The sequence below is a fragment of the Nicotiana tomentosiformis genome, chromosome 9 (assembly GCF_000390325.3).
Source record: "Nicotiana tomentosiformis chromosome 9, ASM39032v3, whole genome shotgun sequence".
In the NCBI taxonomy this organism is placed as follows: domain Eukaryota; kingdom Viridiplantae; phylum Streptophyta; class Magnoliopsida; order Solanales; family Solanaceae; genus Nicotiana; species Nicotiana tomentosiformis.
In genome coordinates this window covers 42460469-42479220 of record NC_090820.1, presented here as the reverse complement: position 1 = coordinate 42479220, position 18752 = coordinate 42460469, and the positions used below count along the sequence as shown (strand labels likewise).

Genomic DNA, 18752 nt, shown 5'->3' with positions numbered 1-18752 from the left:
TCTCCCTAGGTTGTATCAATGGTATCAGAGTCACCCACCACCCTCTCTGCCCATCATGCCTTGGATGGTGATGTCGTTATTGCAGTGTTCGCCCGGAGCTAGAAATATCCGGCGCACAGCCATCGGGGACGACGGATGCTGAGCGTGGTAGTTTGTTATGGTCTATTGCAAAGGAATGTGACTTGAATCCCATATCGGTACTACAAAAATGCTGATGTGAGTTTATATAGCCTTGAATTATGCTACCTCAATAGCTAGCTTTTGGGTATGCTTCTCCGTGTAAATATATATATATATATATATATATATATATATATATATTTGTATACTGGCGGTTGCAATTATTTTCATCCATGTTAAAAGCCCTTTTTTCGGTTAGGGATCTGAAAATAGCCCGTTGACTGTGAGTACTAAATGGGAAATGAGACTGTGAGAACTAAATGGGGAATTAGTTTCACTCATTCCTGTGTGTTTAACTATCATCTCTTGATCAAGTGATGACACACTTAATACAATGATGACACACGGAAAACGGCACGCTCGCCATTTCTGCAGAAATTTTCTTTAAGTGGCAGTTGCTTATGGCGGATAGTCAAAAGTGCCCAACTTTCCAAGCAATTCTGTGATGAAAGCGAATTACCCCGATTTGCTATATATAGTTAGTTACCTCAGCAGAATATAATCTATCATTTTCTACTGCTTCAACCTCATGGGGTGAGTGTATTTGCCACATCTGTTCTGTTGTCAATTTTAGTCTCCTACTATTGTTATAAGTCGTCTCATATTCTGCTGCATTCTTTCCTTTTCTTATGTTCTTTGGGAATTTGTTCCAACTGGCGTAGGACTTTAATCTTGCTGCACCAAAGATAAATCTGATCATTAAATGCCAAAATAAGAGGATTAACTTATATACATTAAGAGTGTGCAGAATTGTTACATGTTATTTTCTATGTTGCTAATCCCATCTTTTATGAATGATCACTTGTAGATATCTTTTAGGTCAGTGTAAAATTTCTTTTGCATTGCCCTCTATTAAGTTATATACACTGACAAAATAAATTTTTCACCGTCAATATGGTTTAAAAGTTGCAGTATATTATCTGGTAGTTGACAAAAAAGAAATGAAGGTTGTTATGTAAACTACTTGCTTTCTCCTGATTCTAGCTAAACATTACCCTTTGCTTTCTCTTGATAGGATATATTTTCAATAATTTATTCACTTCTGGGTTATTACCAGGATAAGTTGGTCATTGCTTGAGAAACGAGAATGTAAAATAATTTAAGTTTGAATTGATAAGAAAGCCAGTTAGTAGAAGGTGGGACTTGAAAAGTAAGGCATGATCATTTTCTTGAATTATGTTCGTAGACGTTAACTTTAATGCTGTCTCGTAACCTTCATAAATTGAAATTTGTAGGATGCACCAGTAAATTTGTCCTAAAAGCAGTAGAATAGTGAAAAAGGTTGTATATACTAATTCCACAAGAAATCGCGTATTTTTGGGTGAAACGTATGTTTTCGCAAGATGATGATCTATTCCACCAGTTAAAAAGACTGGACATTTTTGTGCTAAGACGTGTAATGTGCAGGAGTCTTGTGTTAACAGATATGCCTCTATTTATAGAATTTGAAGGAATGTGAAAATCTCTATCGATCCATGCCATATGGGGTCGGCATTCATCTCTTTGATGTGTTTCTTTCCTTTTTTCTCTCAGTGCTGCTGTTTAGCGATGTGCTTTTAGCTGCAGTACATACATAGGATCATGGTCCAAAAACAATAAAACCATGTTATAGTTATAGAAAAATTAGAAGAAAAAAATACTATTGTAACGTGTTTGACATAAACAAGGACCCATTGCTTCCGTTTCTTTTCTTGGGCTCCTAGTCATGAAGTTGTTGAATTCCACCTCTTTACATTTAAGCAGAGATTACAAGGTGGGGGAAAATGAGGGGATTTGCTCATTGATTTTATTGCAAAAACACACACTAACAATAATGGAATTTGGCTAAACAAATATTGACATAAAAATAGATATACACACATCTGTTGCCACTCCTGCTTAAGTTGCGGATGATTTCTGCAGGTTGACGAGGACTGCAAAAGCTATATATCAGCTATTCGTGCTGTAGAACCTCAAATTGAGACACTATTGGGAATTCCTTTTCCAGTAAGTCCACTTTCACTGTTGTCACCTGAGGCATTGGGATATAGCAACATATATGGCACCTTTACTGGTCCGTTGCGATTCTTCCATCTGCTGTCATTGTTCATTTTCACTATTCTGTTCTCCACTTCGACTAATCTGTCATGGAATCTTTGAAATGCCTGTCGCGGTTGAATATCTGAGGTCCACTCTGGAGTATCTCTCTGTCCCAGATATATCTCATCTGAAGAATGTCGTGACAATATTTCTATTAAAGAAACACCTAGCAAAGTTTGGAACTGGGCTGTGATTGTCTTCAGGAAGGCAAGGTCAGGGTTTGACTCAAGCTCAGCATATTCAGGGGTGCCTGGCTCAGGCATGAATCGGCGGCTTACAGTTGGGCGATTTGGGAGGTAACCAGCATAAGGATACTGCCCGAAGTTGACAGCTGCGTGAAGAGCAGAAGCCACCCATATGATAATTGTGCATGCTTTGGCGAGTTCAGCTCGGGTCTGCATCTGAGGCCACCATGGTTCATCTTTCAAGTCACCATGACCTTCATTGCGAACTTCCGTCCACCATGACTGGAGCTCAGTATCATCTTGGATCATGTCGTCTGTTGGGTAATAGAATGAACAGTAGTCATTTACCCAGGCTTCAATTGCTGACCAGATCTCAAGCCCATCTACAGCAAAAGGATAATCCTCTATTAGAAGTCTAAGGCCAAAGGGCTGGCTTGAGTCTGGCACTGCTACTCCTCTGCGATAAAGAAAGTGGGAGTGTTAGATTCTGGTCAACATTGATACTGATATAAAGTTCTTAACATGAAGTTTTGGACATACCTCTTAAGCAGATCAGCAGGGAGTCCTTGCTCGGTGAACACCCAGTTCTTATAGACAATAGAAGACATCTCCATGGCATATTTACCCGGAAAAACTGTCAGCTCAAGTACTCCACCTGCATTTATGAGAATCTGCCGAGCCAAAGCATTAATATACATGGTATCGCGGAAATGAGGTTGTAATAGCTTGAATATTGGATGAAGTACGCTCAAATGTCTATTTGTAGCAATCACAAATGGCTCTATAACTGCATGAGTATTTAACCTGCAATTCGAGGTGAAGTTAGTGAACTAGACTTAAACTTAAAAATGCTACCAAAAATTGTCATCCTTCCATCTACTTTGCTAAGAAGCAGCTTACCAATGACTGACGAGCTGATGATAGCCAGAGTCATTTACAGCGGCATAAGCTTTGGCCAGCTGCCAGACAGAGCCTTCAACACCTTCGTCGGCTGGTGTAAATACAAGGCTGGTGGCACCATGTTTATCTCCTTGTGGATGAGGTAAGCTCAACTCAATTGCAAGTGGCCTCAATGTTCCATTATCTTGAAGAAAAAGGAGAGTCCGACTGGCATACGTCTTTGTATTTGTTGTATTAATCCGTCTGAGATAAGGCATCAACGCATCATGATGGTCCAAAATGAAGAGCTTATTATACTCAATTGCCTGCAACCACAAGTACAGAAGGCAAGTTTTAATCTTTACCATATTCTTAGACAAAAATCTAGTTTTTTCAGGAAATAAAGAAAGCCTTTGTTAAGTTTTTTGCTTGTTTTTCATCGGTATGTTAAGGTACAAGAGGAAAATAGGTCAGGAATTTACTTCATCTACAGTTAGTTCATCCATGTTTTTCTCTATGTCCTCCCTTGTGATTGAACTGGTCTGATTACCATATACTTTAGGATCCAACTTGCTAGCTGGGGGAAACTCCTGATAAGAATTTAATGGATTAGAAATATGAATGAAAGAAAAGATCATTAAACCAACTAGCCTTTGAATATTGTTTGATACCTGAAGACGTCGAATGATAACAGGGTTGACTCCAGCTAGCATTTCCCGTCCAAACTCTTCATCTGTCCTCCAGGCAGACCTATCCACTGCAGTAATTTTAAACGAAGCTCTATCAGTGTTCACATTATGACACAATATCTTTCACCTCAGGAAGTATCTGCTATCTAAATAGTTGGAAGAGCCTTAGGTACCTTTGATTACATCAGGCATCGGAAATTTGAGAAATGGTTCACCATCGGAGCGGACTAGTTCTTTGAGCATCTCCCATGGGATACATTGCCTGAGTTTGTTTAAATGATGGTCAGGCAGCTTAATTCCACCTTCATAGAGCTTGAGTACGTCTTCAAAGCTATCAAACTCGTTGAAGGTTTTGTCAAATAAAGCAACAATCTCAGGAATGAGGACCTGACCCAGAGATTTAACAGCATATGCAAGGAAATCCGAAAGCTTCACATGAGTGAAACGTTCGTCCCGTGGAACATATATGTTCAAACCTAAAGGTGGCAACCGGCTCTCTGAGTTAGGATCTGCCAAGACAACATGAACATCAGCTGCTTATTATCCATAGTACTTCATTAGTTTTTAATTCACTTTATTCTATTAAGTTTCTACAACAATGTAAATCATATCATTTTAATGTTACGTCTTTGATTTATTTGTGATCTACCTGTTTTAGTTGGTCGACGGCTTGTCCTGCCTCTACGAGGATATGGGTATTCCTTCGACCCACCAAGCACAGGACGAACAGATTCCGGCCCCTTATCTGGAAATCCTAGATCATTGTAGAATGCATAATCATACACTCTGTCCCACTCCTTGAGCATGCCTGAACCGCTTCCACGAAGATTAAGAAGCTCCTCTTCCCTGTATGGTCGAAGGGGTTCCGGTGTGTTGCTTGGCAGGTATGTCTGGAAAACCAGCAAATTTGATTTCAGCATATCGTATCATATTTTGAACCTATCAACTCTATACAACTGTTTAGTTATCATTTCTAGAAAAAGTACGAGTTTCAGGAAGTCAATATGTAGCTATCCTATCAAGGTTGCCATGGTTTTTCACTTATCCTAATCTAGTTAGTGAAAGAATTTTCATAGCTTTTGTCTATTTAGAACAAGAATGAACTTTTTAGGCTCTCGAAGAGGACCCGAAGAGAATGTCCCAAAAAGTTTTACATGCATAAAAATTCACAAAATTCACGAAGCTTCATCAGTATGTGTCTGGTTATTGCCAACAAACATAAAGTACAACTCTGAGGCCTGAACCTCAATCCAACTTTTGATTTTCAATGTGATTTGCTCTAGTTTGCCTCGGCAGGTTACTTTTCCTTACTTAACTCACACTAATATTGCTAATCTAATGTTAGAGATACCTTGTTTGAAAAAAATACTCGGTTGTATTTGTAGCGATGTGCTGGATACACCCATGAATTACACACAAAATGAAGTTGACCATGTCCAGGAACATCTTCTAAAATGACTGTCCTGAGGTAAAACTGGCTGTGGTGATAGTTTTTGATTATGAAAGCTCCAGGAACTCCCATGGACTCATCCCAGTCAAATGTCACATTAAATGTAGCATCTCCCGCTGATATTGAAGTCAAAGTGGACATCCATTTCTCCAAGAATGCTGGTTTTCCCAACTTCCCTTTACATCCATTTCCTACAAAATTCAAACACATGTGTCTGTATTAAACTTACAAACTACAATACTTTTTTTCTGTTAGCTACCAAATTGAATATGAACTTGCTACTTTTTAGATATTAATTAATTAATTGAAGTTACATATCCCTCTAATAACTTAAGCATCGAGATGAGGTGCTCACACCATTCAATATGGTGTCAGAGCATCCTAAGAAAAAGACTCCCGCATGAGAAATGTGTGTTGTAGGCATAAAGAAATAAATTAAAGTGCACCCTCTCGAGTTGTTTTTTAAAGTTTTAGATGACACAATTCAACAACTACTAAAGTCGAAGGAAATATCAGGAAGCAACAGGTCAAGCACTCACAGGATTGGACTAGGATCAACTTAACTTGAATCATCAATATTTTTACTATTTAAAGCACATGGAAAATTCAAACGCTCTCTATGTTCTGTTGCTTGGTTTTATAGTTGAAAAGGGGCACTGAGGTTTGCTTAAAACATAATTTGTGTTTAGTTATTTATTAGCTTTCATGTCCTCGTATCAGAACCTTGTTGACAGAAAAGTAGAGCACAAGTAAAAGGAGATACCAGATTCTGCATGGTCAGCACTGATGAGCTGCAAAGAGACACCTTTGCCAAAGACTTCATGAACTCTATCAAGGAAAGAAGCACCAACATCCTTCAAGTCCAATACATTCTTTTTCATCAATACAACTGTCCCTCTGACTTTCTTCCCATTGGTATTATTGTTAAAGTTGTTATCTTCTATTGTAGGCTCATGGTTCTTGCCACAAACCACTTGAAGCAATTTGTCCAGCATCTCTGCAGAACATGGTGGAAAGATCCCCATTGAGCAAAATTAGAAAGCAAGAAACAGAAAAATATTCTGAGCTAAAATGAAGGGATAAAGATGAGTATTTATAGAAGGAAAGGTATCACTTTACCTCCAATTGGAGCTACTGTAGCAGTGGTAGACTTGGCAATAAGTATGTTCACAACTTCTTGACCAAGAATCTGGTATTCTTTTACGACCAACTTGTACTCTTCTTATACTAGTCATACATGGAAATATATTGGGGGTATAAGAAAGTTTCAATCTTTAATAAAAGAAAAAGGTTAAAGAACTTATTCCATCTGGCATTATGATTTAAAATATTATCATGTTGTTCTCACAAATAATATTGACATACCTTGCCATTTACTATAAGCTTACTGCAGCCCATGTATTTTCATTAATTGCTTTGAACTCTTCTTCTTTACCCTGTTTTCCTCTATATTCTTGGTCTTCTCCTTGTTTCACACTTACTGATTCACTCACTGAAAGTGACAATCAATAGAGAGATGGAATAGGGGTACAAATAAAAGTGAGAACAGTTATAAATGTAATGTGATTGATAAGCAGAAACTTTACAACTTGACCGATAGAGATGTTTAAAAGAATAATAAGCTCATCTTTTTAAATTTTTTGTGCAAAGCATCTTCCAGGAGGAACACAAGTAAAGAAAAGTAAAAGGGCACTGGGGTTCCTCCCTACTCCCCCCTCCCCCTCAAATCACCCCACCACTACCTCTCTACTCCAATGTCTCAGAAAGGGTCACAACTCACAGGTTAGGTAGTTGAGAACATAAATCCCTTCTAGTGGGCCCCTTTGTTTGGGAATGTGAGCAGGGGGGGTTGGGGGTAGGGGTTAGTAAAGCAGGAATTATACTAGTACTAGTACTAAATATGAGTACGTATAGCTGTCAACACAGGGAATGTTATCTATCCAGGAAATTTCTTATAGAGAGAAAAGAAAATGATGGTTGACCTTGACCAGAAGGAAAAATGGGATTCTTGATTTACCGGACGAAGTAAAAGAGTTTCCCGTGGAAGCGGACTAAGGATTTTTCTTCAATTGGAGTCAAAAAAACAAAATAAGTCAAAAAGGTCCACGTGGTGATGGTTCATTGGAAGATCTAGAAAATTCATTTTTACTGCCATTCAGTTAATTTTCCTTTTTTAGGTTGAGGTGGAAAGTGTTAAAAAGTAAAGGTGACGGGGGGCTGGGGGCTGGGCCGGTTTGCTGGAAAATTTGACCGGCCGGTCACCAATCCGGGTCGGTTACCGATTTTTTTCAATCGGGTTTAATGGGTCCGGGCCTATTCGATGATTTAATGAACCGGAACGGTTCGGGGCACAAGGGGACGGGACGGGACGGGCTATTTTTTTTGTATTTTGTATAACTACCGTAATTTATATTAAGATAAAGTAAAAATGTAAAACCAAAAAACAAACTTATAAAAACAGTGTTTGAATAAAGGATGCAAAGGCTTTAAAATCCTTATATTTGAATATATCATTAAGAATTTAAGATAATAGAATACAATGAAGATGGGAAAAAAATTGTACTTATAATTTGCAAGTTATTTTTTTATTTCAAACTTGCAAATTAAAGTTTACATTTAACAACAACTAAATTAACGAAAAAAGAGTAAATTCAAAGTTTAATTATTAAATATAAATCTAGAACTTCAAAGGTTTTGCATTGCCTTAGTAAGTTCTTGATAATCAATATGAACTTCTTGGCCATCTTCTGGAGTATTAAATTCAGATGGATGACTACGTGTTAATATATCTCCAAGTTCCTCCTCTTCTGGTTTATCAACATCTTCACGACCCTGATTTCTTCGTTTCGATCTAATCCAATCTCTGAAACATACTAAAACTTTCAAAGCATTGCTTTCCAATGAGTGACGGGTGTCTCCTAGTTGTTGTCTTCCTTGACTAAATGCACTCTCTGATGCAACAGTTGAAATTGGCACATTCAGCACGTCCCGAGCCATAGCGGAAAGAACGGAAAATTGCTTTTCATTCTCATGCCACCATATCAACGGTGAAAATTCCTTTGTGCGAGGCTTTGATTGCTTTTGCAAGTAGAATTGAAGTTCATCAATGTTCCTGCTACTTTGAGTAGAAGAAAATGTAGCCCAAATATTATAAGCATCAAGGCCTTCATCTTTATCCATAGTAGCAGATGCAGTAGAAGAAGTACAATGCATATTGGGATTAACATTGCCTACATTAATAGCAGCATCATCAATTATATTTGCATAATAATTATATAATTGTTGTAAATAATCATTTAGCTTGTTCATACAACAATATATATATGGGGTTTCAGTTGGTCCAATCTCCATATAAGTATATAAAGCATTGATTAATATATGGGGTTTCAGTTGGTCCAATCTCCATATAAGTATATAAAGCTTTGATTAATTAGTGATAATTAGATATCTTTATAGAAGGATTTAAAACATCACTAATTAAGTAAATAAAAGGAATTGGAAAGAAATATATTTTGAATTTGACTTGTATTTTTTCAACAACATCCTTATATTTTTCTTTCTTCTTAAATTCAGAGAGTAGAAAAGAAATTTCAGTATATGTACTAAAGACATAGTAATAGAAGGGTAATATGCTCCAGAAAACTCAACAGTAGCTGTATAAAATTTATATAAAAATTGAACAACATCATTTCCCAAGTATTAGTTGTTAACATACGATTTGGACCAGTACAATGCGCATTAGCAACTTCAGTTATCGGCAATCTATATTTGTAGCAACATTTTAAAAATAAGTATTTATAATTCCATTTAGCAACAGTTTCATCTGGCATGAATCTGGGGTTAAGGTTATGCTCCGTACACTTAGTCTTAAATTCCCTAATTCTAGATTGTCTATTATTTCCTTGAATAACACCAACTGCTCTTCTAACATGAGTAATCTCAGTCGAAAATAAATCAAGGCCGCTTTAACAATTAAATTATAAAATATGACATGCACACCTAACATAAAAAATTTCGTCTAGTGGTATTGAAATAGCGGCATTATTGTTAGAAGCATTATCAAAAGACATATACAATACTTTTTTATTAAGATTTTAAAATTCAACAACTTCGCAAATAGTAGTACTTATAAGAATAGTAGTATGGCTTTGATCTTCATCATATTTAAAAGCGATAATACGTTTTTGCATACAATAATTATTATCTATCCAATGAAATGTAATTGTCAAATAATCATTTCCATTTACAGCATGACCAGTATCAAAAGTTAGAGAAACTCTACAAGGAATGTGGTCAAATAAATAACGTATGTATGTATGATATTGTTCATGAAGTCTAAAGATATCATATCTACAAGTACTTCTAGGGATACCTTTAAATAAGGGATTATAAATCCATTGAATATACATAGTCACATATGATGAAGAATCAAAAGAAAAAGGTAGACAACCCAAAGCAATCATTTTTGCTAACTCCTCACGATCCTTCATTTTATCATATTTCATAAGTCCTCCAGTACTAGGGTTTAGAGTTCCTTATTTTTCATCTAAATCAGAGCCCCATTCTATAGGATGGGTAATTTTCATATGTCTATTAAGTGTTCAAGTCCCCCTAAACCTCATCATGTCTTATGTTTTAAATCATCTTTACAAATTTTGCATATAACTCTATCAGAATTCTCTATTTCGTCAAAAATATTTCCAAACGTTACTTCTTTATCTCCGATTAGTAGTCGGGGCCACAAGTGGTCTACTACTAGCGCCACGACCACTCCCCGGCTACCAACTCCAATACTACTAGGTATAAGTGGTGTCTCATCTTCAATTTCTAATTCATTATCTTCTATACCGAAATCTTCCTATAATTGTTCATAATCTATATTATTATCAGGTGATATTTCAGAAACATGTGTAGAATCATTTAAATTACTATTAGATGTTGAAGTAGTACCTCTTTTTCTATTTTCCCGATTACCCAGAATAGCAACCTTATTACAAACTCTTTTTGCAGCATTAAATATATTGTGAAAATTTAACTACTAACAAAAATTAAAAATATAAATAAAATAGTAAATAAGAGAAAGAGTTGAAGGGAGTGCATCGAATTTCGCAATAAATTAAACATTTGATAATGTCGCAACTCCAATGTTACCACGAAGAAATGCCAATTGTTCAACGTTCAAACTTCAAACTTCAAATAATACGAAAAATTAAATTCCAAAAAAATGAGAGCCAAATAATTGATTGCAATTTAGGTGAAGAATGAGAGAATAAAAATTGAGGATTTGAGTTTGAGAAATGAGAGATGAGTGAAGAAATGAAGAAGAGGGGGAGTGTATTTATAGTTTTTCAAAGGGCTAAATTGTAATTATTAAAAGTATTTTTTTTAAAAAAATTGCCCAAAACAAAAGGGCTATTCTTGCAAAATATCCGTTGGGCAACAGTCAAATTGGAAGCGGACCGTTGCCAACGGTCAACTTATTATTTTAAAAAAAATCTAAAATTAACTGTTGGACTGCTCCGAGGCAGTCCGGTTAACCGGTTCACTAGTGATTTTCCTTTACCGATTTTGACTGGTCCGGTTAACCAGTAAGTAAAATCAATACGTACCAACCCCTTATCCCCCCAAACCCAGCCCTACCCGAGCCCCTACCACCGGTCCGGGCCGGTGAGGTTTAATATAGGTATGCGCTAGTGCGGAACCAGGTCAACTCGGGCCGCTAAACAGGTATAGTTGAAAGACATCAAAGTTGAAGTTAGGAGTATACTTCATTGAGTCTGGAACCAAAGTGTGGTTCTTTTGGACTCAAAAGACACAAATAGCTAAAAAAACAAATTGTGTACCATTTTATATATAGCGTGGTTATTCACCGCGCTATACCTTAACGACACGTTTGTCCGTTAAGGTATTGCGCGATGAATAACCACGCTATATATAAAATGTCATGCCCCACCAATAATTCTTCTGCACTTAACTGACCACTAATAATTCATTTGGGTATAGCGGTTATTATGTATGCGCTAAATATATAACGCCTACTATGCATGCGCTATATTTCAATTATTGTACCCCCTTCCCCCGGTCTTGTTTTTTTTCTTATTTAAGGAGTTCCAGAATTAGGTAAAAATTCATTCTGGATCCTTCAGGTCTTCCAAAATATTTGTTCGTTAAATTATTTTACATTTTGTCGTAATGTCCGAAGACCGAAAAATTAGGGTTTCATTATATTGTGGGGTGAGGTTGTGGTAAAAAATAACTAAGTACGTTATAGTTGTTCTCCACAGTATCATGTTAAGTTGCCACTTACAATGGAGTACGATAGATTGGTATCGTTGTTATGTAAACAAATGAGTGTGAGCAAACGTTCGGTAAATATTAAAGTAACCGGAAGATATCCACATTTTATTACTCCGCAAGGGGTTGCATGTTATGCTGAATTTAACATCAAAGATGATAAAACTCTGATAAATTTTTTGAGGACTCCGGATGAACACTAGGAACTTCTTGTGTTAAATATGTTAGAAATGTACGTCAAGGCTGAAGACGTTCGCAATAATGAGGTTCCGCAAAATAGGGATATCCCTCAATCATCTATTGGGTTTTTTTGGAGCAGTTTTATCCGAACAGGTTTTGGGTGAAAGAAGTTGGCCAGATCTAAACTTATCTCCACGAAAAAATGCGGAGCGATGACATAATTTCTCCCCAAGTTCACATAATCCACAAGTCGAGTGGTAAACTTTAATTTTTCTTTATGTTACGATGTTTATTTTTATGTATTGAATGTGTATTAGCACTCATATATTCCAAAGGGGGTACCGGCCAGATATGAATTTTACAAGTTATGAACCAACAGATAGTAGGAATATGCCTAGTTTTGGTATGTTGGATCATGGTGGTCCATCCGGGAGTCATCATCAACATGATAATGTGCATCATGTGATATCAACATATTATGATTTGTAAGTGAAGTGATAAAGTTTATATGTAATGTTTGGATGAATTTGAGAAACTCATTATTTTATTGGTTGTTCAGTGAAAACGAGCAACTTGAAGGTCCTGTCCTTACTCAATTGCCCGATGACGATATATTTATTCGAGATCTAGCAAATGTGCAGAGTCAGAAAGATAATAGTGATTATGACAACAATCCTGACGAGTCTGGAGATGACACACCCTTCCCTGATGAGGGTGACGATGATGGGGGCGAGAATGATGAACCTGATTTGATGAGAGAGCATTCTCCACCACCCGTTAGTCAAGAGTGTACAAGTCCCATGTGCCATTTTATTCAAGGTAGATTCCCTACCTTGATCAGTTGCTAATTATGCAGGATGTCGATGCCCTCACAGGGGATGTTGACGAAATTCGGACAGCAATGTGGGATGAATCTAGAGCAACGGTGTTGTAAAAGGTCATGCTTTTTGCTGATAAAGCTCTCCTAAGCAGGGCGTTACTAATGTACATCATAAAAGAGTCTCGTGAGATTATGGTTCATGAGTCATCTCCGGAAGTATACAAGGTTATTTGTCGTAGATGGTTTCAAGGTTGTAATTGGATGTTGCATGCGAGAAAGTTGAAAACAAATATGTGGATGTACCATTACCAAAAGAAAGGCATTTCTCGGGCGTAAACGTGCTTTTGAAATTGTTTATGGTAACTGGGATAAGTCATTTGCGCTCTACCCAGGTACATGGCTACATTACAATACTTTAACCCCGAGACTGTTGTTCAAAGGAAGCTTGAGCGGAGTCCGAGAATATCAGAATACATATTCAGATATGTGTTCTAGGCATTTAAACCAGCCATTAGTGATTTTTTTCATTGTCGGCCGGTAATATCCATAAATGACACTTATGTCTATGGAAAGTATGATATTAAGTTGTTGATCACCGCTGCGGTAGATGCTAATGGAAGTATATTTCCCCTAGCATTTGCTATTTGTGCCAATGAAAGCCAAGAGACATGGACAATGTTAAGTTATTTATCTAATATCTGATCCGCATTGCGGTATTTTAAGTTATGTACAGAATTTGCGTGCATGGCAGGAACCGTATGCCTATCACTATTACTGTATTAGGCACTTGAAGGACAACTTTCAGAGGGCTTATCCGAACAAGGACTTGCATCATTTAATGTGGATGGCTGCAATAGATCACCAAGAGTGTAAATTCAGGAGGCGAATGGAATTAATTAGGCAGGAAGACTCAGAAGCCTATCGTTGGTTGATGCGACATGAGCTTGACAAGTAGACTTTATATGCGGATGGTGGTAGAATATGGGAAATTCTGACTACAAATGTGTCAGAGTCTTTCAATAGGTTATTGAAGTCTGCACGTGGATTGTCTGTCACTGCCATGGTGTAGATGTCATTCAAGCAGATAAGAGAGAGGTTTGTTGAAATATCTAGAGGTGCATCGTCATTGATGGAAATAGGTGTTGAATTTATGCCACAACCAATGAAACGATTTGAGAAATATAGGAAGGGTGCATAGTGGCATTCATTTTTGCAGTATTGCAGCGAGTGAAGTATTTTTGAAATTCGCACTGGTCTACACCACAACCGCAGGAATAATACACACATCGTCAATAAAGTCAGAAGATTATGCTCCTGTGAAAAATGGTCAATCTATCACTTGCCATGCTCACATGCCATGAAGTGCTTTCAACATACAAGTTTCGCGGTAACGAGGCATATTGATAAAGAATATAGTGTTGATGCATACTTAAACACTTATAGTGGACAGTTGCTGTTAGTGAGTGTTAAGCAATATTGGCAACCAAAACCATTTAAAATGGTGTGTAACAAGGATTATGTGAGTCAACGGCAAGTGCAAAAAATAACGTGTATACAGAATCAAATGGATGTTGGTGATACTGTTTATGCGCGTAAATGTGGCATATATTCCAAAATAGGACACGATCGCCATAAATGTCCTTCAGTGGGTTTGGGAAGCGGTGGTAATTCACCTCCAAGTGGCAGTTCATCCAATGTGCCCAATTATCAAGGATAAACGTAGTATTTTATTGGAGTAATTTTGTTGCACTAAATTTATGTAAATGTTCAGGTTGCAAAATGTATGAAATAAAATTATGTTTCCAATGGGGTTAAATCTAATTGATATTTATTTAGCATTAAATATTCAATACAATAATTTAACATACACCCCAAGAAATAAAAAATAATTGTCATTCGCCATTATCGTCGCTGTCTGGCACTATTTCATTGTCACCATCTTCATCTTCTTCGTCAATATCTTGTACGCACCCTTCAGGACCAAAGGCATCTTAATCTAGGCCCCAGTTGACACACATTTCTCGTATTTCATTGCTATCATCAATAAGACCACTTGCTTGATTTCGACAACAATATGGGACTCATACGTCCAACGTCTGTGGTAGAAACTTAGGTAGTCCTTCCCACTCGACATCTATTGGGAAAACAGGATAATCATTATCTCTATGCAATTTTTCATTTACTAATAAATCCTAATACTGATCCTCCGTTCCTTCTAGGTAGTTAAAATCATCCATTGCATGATGAATAGCTAGTGCCTTTTCCATTTCTAGAATCTCCTTCATCAAATGTCAAATTACTTCTGGTTCATCTTTGTGTGTATTAGTTTGGAAGGTTGCAGACAGTGCTTGTGGGACAACAAGCTCATGTCAGTGACACAATCCTTCATAATCACATCATTTTGAGTAATGGGGAACCCATTATAGTTTTTCGCCCTAAATTCGCATACCTTCAAGATTTGTAGAATGCGCTTTGCCTCAATAATGTGCCCTACAACTTTGAGATCACTGTGTATATTGATAGGCTTATTTTTCAAGGGACGCAGAACATCATACCACTTGTCATCAACCAAATCAGTATAGCAACCTAGCATATTTTTTTCAAGGTAGGGATCGATTGTATTGTGGCGTGTTCCATGTGGATCTTTTGAACTACCTTCACCTTTTTGCCTCTTCGCAAACCACTTATTAAATATTAATGGCATTTCTGAATTGGATGTTGTAATAGTTATTTAAATGGTATCTGAATACTGATCTCTTGGTTCAACTTAAGAAGAACTAAGCTGCACGAACTTATATATTAAACGTAGCGCATCACTAATATGCGTTAAGTGTATTGTCATGTCGACCTGAAAAAGCTGTCGGACTGAAAAAGTTGTTGACCTGAAATGCTGGATCCACTTTTACCCGAAAGAATCATGATCACGCAAAACATAGCGCCTCACCAATATGCGCTATGTGCATTGTCATGTCGACATGAAAAAGCTATCGGCCTGAAAAAGTTGTTGACCTGAAAAGCTGGATCCACTTGTACCCGAAAGAGTCATTATCACGCGAAATATAACGCCTCGCCAATATGCGTTATGTGTATTGTCATGTCGGCCTGAAAAGTTATTGACCTGAAAAGCTGGACCCACTTGTACCCGAAAGAATTATTATCACATAAAATATAGCGCCTCGCCAATATACGCTATGTGTATTGTCATGTCGACCTGAAAAAGTTGTCGGCCTGAAAAAGTTGTTGACCTGAAAAGCTGACCCACTTGTACCCACTTGGGGTGCGGCCATTTCCTTGACCTTGCGTGAATGCGAGATGATTTGTACACTGAGCCTAATTGATTTTGTTCAACAACATGAGAGCAAGTTGAAGCTTTGATTTTCTTACACTTCCTCTATTTGAAAAATTGTGACTGTAACCGAAAATGGAAGTAACATTAATTCTTTTATGAATGCTCACAGTGCATTAATTATAAAGGGAAAAAATGAAAATATTCTGTAAACTAGTGTTTTCAACAAGGTTAATTTTTTCTACCAGAAAATAAAATAGCTAAGGAAATAGCAAATTGCAACCCTAAAAAGCTGAAATTGATAGAAAGATCTCCGTTATCATAATTAAGGGAATTACGTCGCAGTAATGTTAGTATTATAGTTATGCTTTACTTATCCTTGTCCGTAGACTGAAGCAAAGAATAACTATGACAGTGATTACCACTATTATGACAGTGATTACCACTAAGCTGATTACCACTCTCGCCAATATTAACAAACAACGAAATAACCTCTAAGCTGGTTCTTGGTTTAAAACATTTTACTATTAGTAATTACTCATTGCTTTTGTTATTGAGCGGTTGATTGCAACGATTAACAAATAGGAGTAACACTTTAGCTAACCAAGCTATTGGTCAAAGATTACAATTCAATTTGCAACATTACCATCATGTATTTAGTCTTAGTCATTATAGTCTAATTAAATCTTTTTTAACTTTGCATCCATGGAATACTTTTAATTTTAAACAGCCACGTCATATCCTCCTAAAATTCATAGTCTTCACCACTGTCTTTTCGGTTAATTCGATCAACATAACAATCCCCTTACGCCCCCCCCCCCCCCACAAACCCCTTCTTGCAAAGTGGAAACCAACAAAAAATAATGGAATATGAGATGTCACTGATTTTTCTGCTCTTTTTTTCCTTTTTCTTTGTCTTCGTTCCCGTATTTTTCTTGATTCTCACCTATTGTCAAATTTTAGTAGTGGACACGTTATGTAAGACCTATTAAAAGGGAATATTAGGATTGTTCTATTCTCGAAATTCGAGCCTGAAACTTTTTGATTAAAAATAAAAGAATTGTATCTAACTACATCTCTTAAGAATTATTGTCGAAAAATAACTCCTCTACTCATCTGATATCTACTTTATATTAGCGAGAATTTTATATGGGGACATGAAGGAAAACTTTCGTTTTATATGCTAATATAACAAATGAAAGAAATCACTCTTCAAATTATCCATTTTATTATACCATTATCCAAAAATCACAAGATAAACTACAAGAAAGGGAGCTGGATATGCGATATCTGCTCCCGAGCACACAATATAATTTCTTTCATATCCAAAAAATGAAAAATACATTAACCCATATTAAAATGATTATAGGTGTTTCTACATTAACTTTTGTGTTTTTTATTAGATAATATAGGTTGTTTTGCATATATACCCCACTAAATAAATTTGTGTACTCTGTTTCTCAACACATCCAGTAGGTTCATAATTACAATTACAAGTTTTGGTAGAACGTCGTCGTCTTGGAAGACGTGTAAAGATTAAACAAGTTAAAAGTACTTTAAACAAATCTTGTATTGGCAAAACATGGGGGAGAATCTAGATCTACAAAGAATCAAAGTCTTAAACCCTAATTAATAGCGTGCTTTAAATTGGGCGGCGTAGATTCAAAATGGCAATATTACTGGTGAAGACTTTTAAGATCACTTTTCTCAATCAACATGTATTGCGAATTAATAATAATAATCTATAATTATTATTCTATCCGTTCATTTTTAGTTGTCTACTTTGACTTTGCACTTTCTTTAAGAAAAAATAAATATAGTATATATTTTTATAATTTTACTCATAATAATGATAGCGTTTCAAAAAATATTGGGTAATGATTTGGAGTATGAGTAGTTAATAACAAAGATAAAATAAAAAAACAAATTATCTTTCACTTGATTTGGTAAAATTAACAAGTAAAAGTAAAAATATATTTTTAATATAATGAATAAGTAAAAGTGAACGGAGGGAGTACAATTCACTATCACTTAAAATTTGAAAGAATTCACTATCAATTTAATAGTATATACTTATGATATCTATAAAATTATATTATGTAGTTGAAAAAGAAGTTCAATAAGTTTTTAGAAAGAACCACTATCCTTAGAAGTATTACCTAACTTTAGAAGAAGAAAAAAATATCTTGCTGACTTTGAAATATTTAGAATTCATCTTTAGAAAAGTATAACCGTATCAACAACAACAACAACCCAGTAAAATCCCACTAATGGGTCTGGGAAGGATAGTGTGTACGCAGACCTTATCTCTACCCCAAAGGAGTAGAGAGGCTATTTCCGAAAGAACCTCGGCTCAAAAAACAAAAAAGACAAAAGGACAAAAAGGGAGACAATATTAGTATCACAACAACAATCATAGGATAAATAGGAACACCATGAAATCCAGAAGAAAGATGCAAAGCAAAGGGAGACAATATTAGTAAATATTAGTATCACTACAACAGTTATAAGAAAAATAGGAACACCATGAAATCTAGAAGAAAGATGCAAAGCAAAAGCGATAGCTAGTAAATAGGACATGCACTGAAAAGCAAAATAGTAAGCCACAACATTCCCACTAGCTATCTTAGACAAAAACCCTACATGGCTAGTTCCACCATAGTATGAAGTAAGGCACGACTCAACTACCTCCTAACCTACAACCCTAATA

At 36.3% G+C, this 18752-nt stretch overlaps 1 protein-coding gene and 1 long non-coding RNA gene across 3 annotated transcripts; one reads left to right on the top strand and one right to left on the bottom strand.

Annotated features, from left to right (window-relative positions):
• Positions 1-1803: 1803 nt before the first annotated feature.
• Positions 1804-6683, bottom strand: LOC104116823 (probable linoleate 9S-lipoxygenase 5). Of its 2 annotated transcripts, XM_033661460.1 has the most exons (10): positions 6582-6683; positions 6226-6459; positions 5364-5653; positions 4662-4902; positions 4186-4521; positions 3995-4080; positions 3806-3913; positions 3345-3649; positions 2985-3248; positions 1804-2901 (listed from the first exon to the last, which is right to left on the bottom strand). In XM_033661460.1, exons 2-10 carry the CDS (start codon positions 6455-6457, stop codon positions 2133-2135), a joined length of 2631 nt encoding a protein of 876 aa, XP_033517351.1. In that variant the 5' UTR covers positions 6458-6459; positions 6582-6683; the 3' UTR covers positions 1804-2132. The 2 variants fall into 2 exon arrangements, with proteins under 2 accessions (XP_033517351.1, XP_009626058.1); XM_009627763.4 differs by lacking the exon at positions 6582-6683 and having other exon boundaries at positions 6226-6487.
• On the top strand, positions 3532-6844 carry LOC138899596 (uncharacterized). Its single transcript, XR_011411331.1, has 2 exons — positions 3532-3670; positions 4145-6844. It is a non-coding gene; the product is annotated as an uncharacterized lncRNA (long non-coding RNA).
• The last annotated feature ends 11908 nt before the right edge of the window (positions 6845-18752 follow it).

Excerpts from the sequence above, each read along its gene's own strand:
- LOC104116823 (XM_009627763.4), bottom strand. The coding sequence starts at position 6,487 with ATGGGGATCTTTCCACCATGTTCTGCAGAGATGCTGGACAAATTGCTT. Across the intron at positions 3,249-3,344 it reads CATCAGCTCGTCAGTCATTG|GTTAAATACTCATGCAGTTA; the intron begins GTAAGCTGCTTC and ends CTCGAATTGCAG. Across the intron at positions 2,902-2,984 it reads CCTGCTGATCTGCTTAAGAG|AGGAGTAGCAGTGCCAGACT; the intron begins GTATGTCCAAAA and ends TCTTTATCGCAG.